The sequence below is a fragment of the Schistocerca americana genome, chromosome 3 (genome assembly GCF_021461395.2).
Source record: "Schistocerca americana isolate TAMUIC-IGC-003095 chromosome 3, iqSchAmer2.1, whole genome shotgun sequence".
Taxonomy (NCBI): domain Eukaryota; kingdom Metazoa; phylum Arthropoda; class Insecta; order Orthoptera; family Acrididae; genus Schistocerca; species Schistocerca americana.
The window spans coordinates 180613259-180626999 of NC_060121.1; the positions used below are offsets into that span (position 1 = coordinate 180613259).

At 42.8% G+C, this 13741-nt stretch overlaps 1 protein-coding gene across 1 annotated transcript in view; it reads right to left on the reverse strand.

Moving 5' to 3' along the window:
* LOC124605957 (proto-oncogene tyrosine-protein kinase receptor Ret-like) overlaps positions 1-2814 on the reverse strand; it is a 198778-nt gene extending 195964 nt beyond the window's left edge. Inside the window, exon 1 of the mRNA XM_047137920.1 lies at positions 2576-2814. Coding sequence (XP_046993876.1) covers positions 2576-2814 — 239 coding nt within the window. The remainder of the gene's footprint in view (positions 1-2575) is intronic.
* Positions 2815-13741: the final 10927 nt, after the last annotated feature.

A 13741-nucleotide genomic window follows, 5' to 3' on the forward strand; every position in this document is an offset into this window, starting at 1 on the left:
ATCTGGACAACATAAAAATCATCACCATGTAATTACCTTCCTGGGCTAGTGCCTAACGAAGCGTCAGTAGGTAAATTACATGCTAATATTAACAATAAAAAAACATGCACCAAGAACAACTTATCCAAATGGGATCGAAATGGGTAAATGAGAAGTACATTTAAAGACAAACAAAGGATTGCGATTTCAGAGAACTCGGATTATTTATTCAAGAGAACGAGCATCATACAGGGTGATTCAAAAAGAATACCACAACTTTAGGAATTTAAAAATCTGCAACGACAGAAGGCAGAGCTAAGCACTATCTGTCGGCGAATTAAGGGAGCTATAAAGTTTCATTTAGTTGTACATTTCTTCGCTTGAGGCGCTGTTGACTAGGCGTCAGCGTCAGTTGATGCTAAGATGGCGACCGCTCAACAGAAAGCTTTTTGTGTTATTGAGTACGGCAGAAGTGAATCGACGACAGTTGTTTAGCGTGCATTTCGAACGAAGTATGGTGTTAAACCTTGTGATAGGTGGTGTATTAAACGTTGATATAAATAGCTTACAGAGAATGGGTGTTTGTGCAAAGAGAAAAGTTTTTGGTCCCTGTTTCTTCGAAGGTGCTACTGTAACTGGACTACAGTATCTGGAGATGTTAGAGAATTGGCTGTTCCCTCAGCTCGAACAAGAAGCATAACAATTCATATTTCAGCAGGATGGAGCGCCACCACATTGGCACTTATCTGTCCGTAACTACCTGAACGTCAACTACCCGAGGCGATGGATCGGCCGCCAGGCAGCCCGTGACAGAGCACTTCATCACTGGCCTCCAAGAAGCCCTGATCTTACCCCCTGCGATTTTTTCTTATGGGGGTATGTTAAGGATATGGTGTTTCGGCCACCTCTCCCAGCCACCATTGATGATTTGAAACGAGAAATAACAGCAGCTATCCAAACTGTTACGCCTGATATGCTACAGAGAGTGTGGAACGAGTTGGAGTATCGGGTTGATATTGCTCGAGTGTCTGGAGGAGCCATATTGAACATCTCTGAACTTGTTTTTGAGTGAAAAAAAACCTTTTTAAATGCTCTTGTAATGATGTATAACAGAAGGTTATATTATGTTTCTTTCATTAAATACACATTTTTAAAGTGTATATTGAGGAAGTCAGTAGTGCATTGTTCCATCTTTGGTCCTTAAGCAAGCAGTTATTCGGCTTGGAATTGACTGACAGATTCGTTGGATGTCCTCCTGACGGATGCACTGCCAGATTCTGTCCAATTGGCACGTCAGGTCATCACAATTCCGAGCTGGTAGGAGGGCCAGGCCAACAATGCTCCAAAGGTCCACAATTGCACAGCGATCAGGCCAGCTTCCTGGCATAGGGTTACGGTTCGGCAAATACCAAGAGTAGTAGAATGTGTGTGGGGGTGGGGGAGGGGGGGCGGGGGGGGGGATTATTTTGATGAAGTGTAACCCCAGGATGGTTTACTATAAAGGGCAACAAAACAGGACGTAGAATATCGCCGACGTGCGGCTGTGCTGTCAACCAAAGGGGTCCTGGTATGAAAGGGAATGTCACTACAGACCATGACTCTAGACTGTAGGACCGCACAGTGGGTGACAGTCACGTCAGTATCACACGACTGCGTGATGCGTCTCCAGACAGTTCGCCGGCCTGGAATTACATTGAATGAAGTACAATCATCTTCAGTCAAAAAATGGTTCAAATGGCTTTGAGCACTATGGGACTCAACATCTGACGTCATCAGTCCTAGGGGACTTAAACCTAACTAACCTAAGAACATCACACACATCCATGCCCGAGGCAGGATTCGAACCTGCGACCGTAGCAGCCGCACAGTTTCAGACTGAAGCGCCTAGAACCGCTCGGCCACCGCGGCCGGCTATCTTCAGTCACGAGTTCCACTTAAAAACTGAGCCTCAGTGACCAGCTAGGTCGCCGGATCTCTCCCCAAATAAAGAATGTTTGGTGTATTATGGGTTGGGTCCTTCAACCTACTCTGGATTCGGACTATGTAACGCTCAAATTGGACAGAAATTGGCACGACATCCCTCAGGAGGACATCAAGTAACTCTATCAGTCAATGGCAAGCCGAATAACTGCTTGCATGATGGCCAGAGGTGGACCAACGCGTTATTCACTTGCTCAATTTGTGTAGCTCTTCCATTTGAATAACTCATCCATTTCTTCTGAAATTGTAATAATTGGGCAGTCTGTACATGTACATCGTATCTACCGGTTTCCACATCATTCGGATATTTCCTTCGTGGTGCGTCGTTTACTTTTCATGTTAGTGTCCCAGCTTCGTCATATAACACTGAAATCTGAGTACCATAATCGATTCAAAAAATTTGCAATTTGAACCCGTCTGAGTCTACTGAAGAGATTATCAAGTGCGCAGTGGCTGTTTCATATACCTGCCAAAATCGTATTTCAGGGATAGCATCTAATCACGTTAGAGGATTCGATGGCTCTAGAAGTGAGCGTCTCATTCAAGCTAGCAACGCAGTACTACCACCAAGCCAGGGCATTGCTTTATGTGTAGTAGCTGGTCAGCGCTGGCCTACCTGTCGATGCTGACGGCCTTGTAGACGCCGCGGCAGCTGTAGACGGGCCGCAGCCGGCCCTCGCCCAGCTTGCGGCGCAGCCAGCCCGCGCAGCCGCAGCGCTGGTACATCATGGCCGCCGCCAGCGCCGCCGCCACCACGAACGACACCGTGGGCAGCACCACCACCAGCACCAGCTGCGACACGGCGGCCGTTACACACCGTCTACTCACACCGTCACCGAGTACATGCCAGAACATGTACGTCTCTACTCGGTAAGCACTGAACATTATCTCCTCAAACAATGGAATATACGGGATGGAATAACAACTATGTTACGCAAAGGCTAGTTACCGTTCACCACACAGCGGGGATGCTGAGTCGCAGATCGACACGACAAAAAGACTGTCAGACAAAGCTTCGGGCCAAACAGGCTTTCATCAGATTAGACAACATACACAGATACACTCAAGCAAACTCAAAGAGATTGACAAGGGGACCCTCCATACTGTAAATCACTGATTTTGATGCGCTTCAAATATGTTGCAGAGGCATCTACCCTGAGTACCTGGCTATCCGGTTTTTTAGCGACGGACGTTGTTTTTTTTTGTAAAAATTGATTTTGAAGTTCATTGCGCACTTTTTATACCCGTAACAATACGTATAATCCCAGTAAGTCAGCGTAGCGCAGCGGTAAAGGATCACAGCTAACGCGCTGGAGGTACCGTGTTCGAATCCTGCTCATGTACTTTTTCTTTCCAAATCGACGGAATTTTTCTATTTCATTTCAAAGAATATCAAAAAACAGTGAAAAACTTAAAAATTTCAGCGGAACTATCTTTGGAACAATAACACATACAGAAAAACGACATTCACTGTTATGAATGTAAGGCACGAGCTCATAACAAGTAAATACCGTGAGACATTCTAAAACGCAAGTAAGTGTTATTTTCAACACAAACTTACGTTTTCTTTTTTGTTAATCGACATCCCGTATTATTTCTTATGCAACCAATAACATGGAAAAAAATTGGTTGCATTGAAAAGTGAAACTGACGTTTGAAATAAACGAAACGCCCTGCTGTTGCACGTCATGAGATGCAAACGTCAACCACACGTTTCTCGTAATCGCAGTGTGATTGACGTACTGCGATGCAATAAACACTGCGCTAGGTGCTATTTACACTGCTATTAAGTGGACTGGAAATAATACAGGTGTCCACTCTCGCAACTACGTACAACTAGCATTTACTTCTTTGTTAAATCCCTGGTCAGCCATTAATTATGTTTACCGTGGCCGGTGATATTACTCTTCACGTTATCGCTATGTCCATTCTAGTACTGTAGTAAAGGTCAATAAAACACTAACGAGCAGACCCTTTCCTTATTGTTCGTAGTGTGAAAGTCAGGTTTGAATATGTATAGTAACTCCAGTGATATCTGCACTGAAATGTTTAAATGGTCCACCTTGAATATCAGCATTCAGAAGGCAAAATTTTATCTCCAGAATCAGATTTTCACTCTGCAGCGGAGTGTGCGCTGATATGAAACTTCCTGGCAGATTAAAACTGTGTGCCCGACCGAGTCTCGAACTCGGGACCTTTGCCTTTCGCGGGCAATTGCTCTAGGAGACGAGGTACTGGCAGAAGTAAAGCTGTAAGTACCGAGCGTGAGTCGTGCTTCGGTAGCTCAGCTGATAGAGCACTTGCCCGTGAAAGGCAAAGGTCCCGAGTTCGCGTCTCGGTCGGGCACACAGTTTTAATCTGCCAGGAAGTTTCAAAATTTTATTTATTTGTATCCTTAAATACCTAACACAACAAATATGTAACCGTACAAAATATGTAAACGTGAATTAACGTACATTCATCAGTATATGTTAATTGTCACTCTTAAGTGTTATTGCTTAAAATTTTGTCTGTTGAGGGTTAAGCAAATAAGATTTGGGCAACAAGTTTCAAAAATTTTGGAGGAACATTCTTTCACACCAAACTGTGTTTATGAACAAGTTTCTTTATTTATCTACTGTTTTATTCATACTTACTGGTTTAGGGTCCTCTGGTCTACTTTTACATCGGATCAACCAGGAACTAGTCACAACCAAAACTCTTACAACATACTGTTTTGCATGGTTCTCAGGAATGCTCGTTGCTCCATCCAACAGCGTCTTCACAGACGGGAACTAAAGAGCCAAACTTCGAGTCATATGACGTGCGTTGCAAGAAACTGTTTTATGTAAACGAAGCAAAGCTACATCTGTCTCTCTACGTAGGTTCTCTGTATCGGTTTTATGTTTTCTGAAAAAAAATTAAAAGACCACAGTTTTTAGGTTCGTATACGTATGTTGTTTGCTATGCGGTATTCCTCACTCGATTCTAAGGAAACTATTCAGTAAAGAAGAAAGTTACACATCTTATGGCCTTATGCCACGGCATGATAATGAAGTGTTTTTCTTTTCTATATTGCTTGTATTTATTGTGATACAATAAAACACCGTGGGTATTTCGAAACGTTTGCAGTGAAAAATATAGTCAGGGGCCAGTTTACGTCTGGTGCATTTTATGTCAACATTGCCGTGTACAAAGTGTAGCTAACATAGTGAAATTGTTTTTAACGCTGTAAAGGTGCGCCGTAACTCTTTGCCGTCTTGACTACATTGGTGATGCACTGTATCTATTGGACGTTGTAGATGATGAGGTCAGCAACTACACGCTACACAGAAGACTATTGGCATCTAGTGTACTATGTCTCGTTACTTATTGTATTACTCCGGTCGCAATATTAGTGTTACACCGATACGCACCACATAAGGTGAACTTTCATTTTATTTTTTTATACGCGTATTTTGGTTCTTGCCGGTTCAGCAACCTCAGTCATGGAAAGACGATACGATAGCGTATTGGAGACGAGTGTTGTTGTCAGTTATGATGATGTGAACGTGAAGAGATCAGAATACCCAGTCCCCGAGGGAAATAATCTTCGACCCGTCTGGGAATCGAACGTGGGACCCTTTAGTTAACAACTGGAAACCCCGATCGCGAAGATGCCGAGGCAGACCGTGAGCTGTGTTTACTGTATCACACATCGTATTCCCTCAGGGGAAACTGCGCCTAAGAAAACTGAGATATATCTGATAGAGTAATTAGACACTTGAACTAGGTGATCTGGAAAGCCAATACTTACGAGTATTCTCTAAGTTAATTGGCGAGAAAAAAGAGGAAATAATGTGACAATAGTATGAAAAGGATGGCTGCTACTCGGCATCTAGCGGAAATGCTGCGTCGCAGATATGCACACGAAAACGACTGTCAGACAAAGCTTTGGGCCAAACAGGCCCTCATCATAATAGACAATACACAGGAAGACTCACAAGGGGACCCTCCATACTGTAAATCACTGATTTTGACGCGCTTTAAATATGTTGTAGAGACACTTACCCTGAGTACCTGGCTATCTGGTTTTTGAGAGACGGGCCGTGGTTTTTGAGAAAATCGATTTTGAAGTTCATTGCTTACTTTTAATTCCCGTAACATTGCACGTATTCCGACAAGTCAGTGTAGCACAGCGCCCTAAAGGTTTACGGCTACCGCGCTGAAGGTACCTTGTTCGAATCCTGCTCGTGTACTTTTTCTTTCCAAATATACTTTTCTGACATACGCAATTATTTACCAATTTGAAACTTTTGCCGGACGGAGTGGCCGAGCGGTTCTAGGCGCTACAGTCTGGAACCGCGTGAGCGCTACGGTCGCAGGTTTGAATCCTGCCTCAGCATGGATATGTGTGATGTCCTTAGGTTAGTTAGGTTTAAGTAGTTCTAGGTTCTAGGGGACTGATGACCTCAGAAGTTAAGTCCCATAGTGCTCATAGCCATTTGAACCATTTGAAACTTTTGCCCCTCACAGTTTTTACTCTTTATGAAAGTTCAGGAAACAGCGTCCTTTCTTGCCGATGCACAAATTAACATTACTCTTCTGGAAAGTAAATGCAGGACTTCCTTTGCAGTTTGGAATCTTGTATACATCTCTCTACGCAGACACAATCAATGTCCAACGTTGTCCTAAAGCACAACCTTCGGGGGAAATTGCCTTTAATGGATGACCTATTTTCTACTTCATTGCGTATTCAGAATCTGCATTTTAAGACGGTCTTTCCCTATTCTTCATTTTGCATAGGTCAGCAGCTACTTCGTCTTTCAAGTGCCAAAGTGGCCTCTGCTTATTTGTGGGTACACCATGAGAGTCACAATCCCTCCTGTGCAATAGCCATAGATTCACTCCCATCATATCAACGGATTGAGAAAATCGCCGAAGGCAGTACTGCTTCGATCTGATGTAGCCTCTGTACTACGCACTTACACTACTGGCCATTAAAACAGCTACACCAAGAAGAAATGCAGGTGATAAACGGGTATTCATTGGACAAATATATTATACTAGAACAGACACGTGATTGCATTTTCACGCAATTTGGGTGCATAGATCCTGAGAAATCAGTACCCACAACAACCACCTCTGGCCGTAATGAAGGCCATGATACGACTGGGCATTGAGTCAAACAGAGCTTGGATGGAGTGCACAGGAACAGCTGCCCATGCAGCTTCAACACGATTCCACAGTTCATCAAGAGTAGTGACTGGCGTATTGTGACGAGTCAGTTGCTCGGCACCATTGACCAGACGTTTTCAGTTCGTGAGAGATCTGGAGAATATGCTGGCCAGGGCAGCAGCGAACATTTTGTGTATCCAGAAAGGCCCGTACAGAACCTGCAACATGCGGTTGTGCATTATTCTGCAGAAATGTAGGGTTTCCCAGGGATCGAATGAAGGGTAGAGCCACGGGTCGTAACACATCCGAAATGTAGTGTCCACTCTTCAAAGTGCCGTCAATGCGAACAAGAAGTGAACGAGTGTAACCGATGGCACCCCATACCATCACGTCGGGTGATACGCCAGTATGGCGATGACGAATACACGTTTCCAATGTGCGTTCACCGCGATGTCGCCAATCACGGATGCGACCATCATGATGCTGTAAACATAACCTGGATTCATCCGAAACAATGACGTTTTGCCATTCGTGCACCCAGGTTCGCCGTTGAGTACACTATCGCAGGCGCTTCTGTCTGTGATACGGCGTCAAGGATAACCGCAGGCATGGTCTCCGAGCTGATAGTCCATGCTGCTGCAAACGTCGTCGAACTGTCTGTGCAGATGGTTGTTGTCTTGCAAAACGTCCCTATGTCTTGACTCAGGGATCGAGACGTGGCTGCACGATCCGTTACAGCCATGCGGATAAGATGCCTCTCATCTCGACTGCTAGTGATACGAGGCCGTTGGGATCCAGCACGGCGTTCCGTATTACCCTCCCGAAGCCACCGATTCCATATTCTGCTAACAGTCATTGGATTTCGACCAACGCGAGCAGCAATGTCGCGATACGATAAACAGCAATCGCGATAGGCTACAGTCCGACCTTTATCAACGTCGGAAACGTGATGGCACGCATTTCTCCTCCTTACACGGGGCATCACCACAACGTTTCACCAGAAAACGCCGGTCAACTTCTGTTTGTGTATGAGTAATCGGTTGGAAACGTTCCTCATGTCAGCACGTTGTAGGTGTCGCCACCGGCGCCTACCTTGTGTGAATGCTCTGAAAATCTAATCATTTGCATATCACAGCATCTTCTTCGTGTTGGTTAAATTTCGCGTGTGTAGCACGTCATCATCGTGGTGTAGCAATTTTAATGGCCAGTAGTGTTGTAAACGTAAGACAATCACTCCTCCCATAAACTTGTTGTAGAGAAGAATAATTAATGGAGAGTCAACTTCAAGCCTTTCCTTGGCCTTGTAATCCCATCTGTTCACCTAATTTAGTGTTTTCGCTGGAGGAGGCACATATGCAACACTCATCGCTCTCTCCACCGACCCACTAGCGACAATGCTCTTCTTCTTTCCATAAAATTTTGCACAGGATTCATTAGCTTAAAAAACAACATTTTACTTGACAGTGCCTAAGTTGACAAATTTGTAGCGTGTAAAAATTAAGCTCACAAATTCTAAGGATAACGTCTACCAAAATCCTTTTTTTAGAGAGATTTACATCGAAGTCACCTCCATCGCGTAATATTTGTATAAGTTCGATAACTTACGTTATTCAAGATCAGTAATAACAACTATGAACGGTTGAAATAGACGCGTCCATGCTTCACATTAGCTCCCAAGAGCTGTTCAAGTAGATGAAGAACATCTCACAGCGCAACGCAGCGACCCACATTTCAGTCTCAAATGTTAAGAATCTGCCTGTCACGGTGACTGCGAGAAAATGTTCTCTCTCTCTGCACATACAGAAACGTATTTTAGGCGTCACAGATTTGTGGAGAGGGTTACATCTATATGGAAAAACCCAGCTAGCATATTGGTTGCAATGTAATTCAAAAGAGATATGAAAGAAGCGAACAAGTCAGCCGTGTATTATTTCAATTCGTCACATCCTTTGAGAGGGCTCGCATCGGAGCCAGAACCAGGGCGACATTATAGCGCCGGAAGGTCTCGGTGGGGCACTGGGGCGCTGCCTCAATTTTCGACACGTGTAACGCGCGGGCGTGACAAAAGAGCCACGTGCCCAATTTTCGCGAGTGCTGCGGTTCCAATATTGCCTAGCCTCACCTCCCACGTCATCAGCGATTTCACCAGAGGCGCACGTCACGCGCGGAGAGGCTTTGATGTAGACATGCTCAAACTCACGCCGACACAGTGCGTAAAATCAGAGAGAGAAATAGCTGTGAAGATTGGGTTACAGGTGAATTTGACAGGCAACTCAGCTTTAAAGGCGATGAAAGATTTACGACAGTTTATGCGATATCGCTTTCACTTCATCCTTTGCGTGTGCCTTTGTCCAGCATCAGGGCAGGGTCGGCATGGCTATTTACCGATGTGGCATGGTTAATTTTAAAAGGTGGCCCAATGTTCTCCCGTCATCGACCCTACACCCCCCCCCCCCCCCCAATACGGAATACATGTCCGCCAACTACCTGCGTTTAATGTTAGTCATGTGAAAGTGAGGGAAAGTTTTCTAAATCGTGTAACTGAAGCGCGAATTCTTCTTCTTCCTCTTCTTTTGAGTCCTCTATCTTATTCCTGGTTTGATGTCGCCCGCAACGAATTACACCCCTGTGCCAGTCTTCTCGTCTTACAGTTGCAGTTTGAAGCTACGCCTCAAGTTATTTGCTGGATGTGTTCCCCTACAGGTTTTACCCTTTGCAGTTCCTTCAGATATCATGGAAGTTATTCTCTAATATCCTAACACATGTCCTATCGCCTCCATCTCTTCTTCTTGCATGAGTTTGCCATATTTCTTTCCTCCCCGATTCTGCGCAGGGCCGCCACATTCCCTACCTAATTTCCCACATTCTTCTGTAGCACCACCTCTCAAATGCTTCGATTCTCTTCTGTTACGGTTTTCCCACAATTCTACATTCTCAGAAATTCCTCCCTCAAAGTAAGGTCTATATTTGATTTTTAACCACTAATCCCTTTTTTGCCAGCGTTAGTCTGCTGATTATGTCCTCCTTGCTCCGTCTGTCATGGGTTATTTCGCTGCCTAGGTAGCAGAATTTCTTAATTTCATCTAATTTCTGACCATCAATGCTGTAGTTAAGTTTCTCATTGTTCTTATTTCTGCTACTTCTATTGACTTTCGTCTTCCTTCAATAAACTTTCAATCCATATTCTGTACTCGTTTAGCTGTTCATTCCGTTCAAAAGATCTCGTATTTCTTCTTCACTTTCCGTCAAGATAGTAATGTTATTATCAAATGGTCTCATTGATATTCTTTCACTGTGAATTTTAATCCCACTCTTCAATCTTTCATTTATTTCCTTCATTGCTGCTCAGATGTATAGATTGGACCAATGCTGGCGAAAGATTACATTTCTGCCTTACACCCTTTTTATTCCAAGCGCTACGTTCTTGATCTTCCAGTTCTACTTTTCTCTCTTTGTTCTTGAACGTATTGTATATTACCCGCCTTTCCCTAAGGGTTACTCCTATTTTTCTCAGAATGTCGAACATCCAGCAACATTTTACTTTGTTGAACGCTTTTTCGAGGTCGATATATCCTATGAACGTGTCTTCATTTTTTCAGTATTGCTTCCATTATCAACCGCAACATCAGAATGGCTTCCCTGGCACCTTTACCTATTCTAAAGCCAAACTGATCGTCAGATAACTGATCCACTTTTCTTTTTCATTCCTCGGTATAGTATTCTTGTCACAGCTTTCATGCATGACCTGTTAAGTTGACTGTAAATTAATTCCCGCACTTATCGGCTCTTGCTATCTTCGGAATTGTGTGGCTGATGCTTTTCCGAAAGTCTGATGGTGTATCATGGGTCTCATAAATTCTACATACGAACGTGAATAGTCGTTTTATTGCCACTAACCCCAATGGTTTTAGGAATTCTCATGGAATGTTATCTATCCCTTCCGCCTTATTTGATCTTAAGTCGTCCGAAGCACTTTTACATTCTGATTCCAGTAATGGATCCCCTATATGTAGCCTGTCGACTCCTGTTTTTTCTTCTTTTACATCAGACAAACCCCCCACCCCTAGGGGCCTTCAATGTACTCTTTCCACATGTCTGCTCTGTCTTCTGCATTTCGCTGTGGAATTCCCATTGCATTCTTAATGTTACCTCTCTTGCTTGTTTTGACCTAGGTTGTTTTCGCCTAGTGAGATGACGGAAACCCTCTAAAAATCACATCCAAGATTGTCGCCATCCCGAACCTCGTCATTAATCCGTCGGGCGGATTCACTCCACGGTTGGCGCACCTCCCCGTCATGGAAACTGCGCTTCAGAAGCATTGCTATCATTTTAACTAACAAAATATATGTGTTGTGGACAATAGAATTCATGGAGAATATATTTTCTCGTAGTGTCTTATTTTGGTACAGTATTACTATTTTATTTTCAACTGCGTTTCACCTTTAATACTGGAGGAATTGTCTTTTATATTTTGTGTTTCTTTTTGTCTGACTTCTCAGTTTACAATGGTGCAGTCACGGATTAAGACGCGCATTTTCACTTCACTTGAGAAAGTTTGGCACTTACTTGTTTTTACAGAATTTGTTTGGCGTGTACAATACGCTGTACAACATTGCTCTGGTGTTCTGGAAATTATATTCGATTGATAACACAAGCAATGCGATTATTTTTTTCTGGAAGAAGACAATAGACGCCAAGTAAACGAATAGGTCTTCCAGAAAAAAGTCACCATATTTCTCGTTTATTCCAGGAACCACTGTAGCCATTGACATGAAACTTATACAGGACATTAAACTGTATGTTTTGAGTCTAATGAACTACAATAATTGCACTTCAGCCACTGCTTTCGGAAATACATTTTTTTAATCACATTGTTAAAAGTTTCTGTACATTATCCTAAATAATTTTAATTATACATAACATTATGTTCTTCGTTTAGTTCAGTAGACTCAGGATATATATGTTATTACTCCCAGAAAATTTTAATACTCTACTCGAAGTGATTCCTGAGATTTAGGGAAAAATGCAACAGAAAATGTAAAGTTTCAGGAACGGCTTCTAAAGTTTCAAAAGACTGTAACAGTGTAACTCAATATATGCTTAAAATTTTATTTGTAGTCACTTAGAAGGACCCTGCGCCATACTGTATATCATCCTCTTGATCTTTTCCCGAGGTTTTTCTTCTTTTCTTATTTCTAGACTCCTTAGCGGCCAACTGTGCTGCATACTCTGCTTCATCAATGCGAATCTTGTCCATCTGATCAAGTTCTCTGATGCATTTTGCTCCAGGATTAAGTCCCATTTGCTGTAGCGCTTTCACCCTACCAATGTTGCCATCATGAAAAGCAATAACAGTATCACTGACCCCTACTTCAGTGTCTTCATTCCAACAAAAGCATTTTTTGCTAAGCGAGTCCATATGGCATTATTGAAAGACTCATTTGGATTTTGAGTCTGACCATGCAGACATTTCTTCAGTAATTGAGGATTTGCCATGTTTCTGTAAATAGGTTTTATGATATCCGTGACTGCTGCTGGGATGGAGTGTTTATGGTTGTATGAACTGTTTGAGTACTGGGCATTGCGGTAATTGCACCAAGAGTCAGGGAAAAGGTGGTGTACTAGTTTTTCATCAGTTGACAGTCTGTGGACGAAGGTATCCCCTACTGCCTGCTTCATTTTCAACTAATCCTCAGTATTATTTCTAATGGCCATCCCATAATACTACTGTAGTTCATCAATCATTTAGTCCGTCAGCCTGCCTCTCATGGTTTTACCATCAGAAAGTTTCTTTCTTAAAAGACATCATAGTCACCGTTGGCTGTATGAAATATTTATTATTACGATTGCAATTTCGGCCTTAGGGCCATTTTCAAGTAACATTGCAAAAGTTACGTTCTGTCAGAATATAAGACTATCTGACTTGAGTACATGTCGTCGTCAAAATGCAGCCTTTTAAATGCGAGAGTCCCACCAGATCCTACGAGCACTGATCGGATCCAATGAGCACTGAGCATTCAAAAGGCTGCATTTTGACGACGACATGTACTCAAGTCTGATAGTCTTATATTCTGACAGAACGTAACTTTTGCAATGTTACTTGCAAATGGCCCTAAGGCCGAAATTGCAATCGTAATAGTAAATATTTCATACAGTCAATGGCGACGATGATGTGTTTTAAGAAATATTATATGACTGTGAATCCCAATCATGAGAAGTTAATAGGAAGTTTCTTGTCTCTCAAACTTTGAGTCAACCTCATCAACCTGGTGCCCACTCTCTTCTGGACATGACCATTACAACACAGAAATCCCGAGTCTCCTACATAAAAAAATTACCAACTTTATTAGATCTTGAAGTAATGAACGTAAAAATTTTAAAATTTTCGACCAGTGCAGGCTATATCTAAAAAAAAGAAAATGAAATGCTTCCCATGTGAGCTTATAAGTGATATACGTACATCACTTTATTTGGAAAATCGCAAATTTTATAACCAGATAAAAATTCGAAAATTTCTAAAAAAAAAAATTCCGTTCTAACTCCCCTTACCTGTAGCTGGAGAAACATGCGATGTGTCATAAATTTTTTCCTTTCTCAAAGCGTTCAGGTATAAAGTTCTTCAATACAGATAGAACTGGTGTCTCCC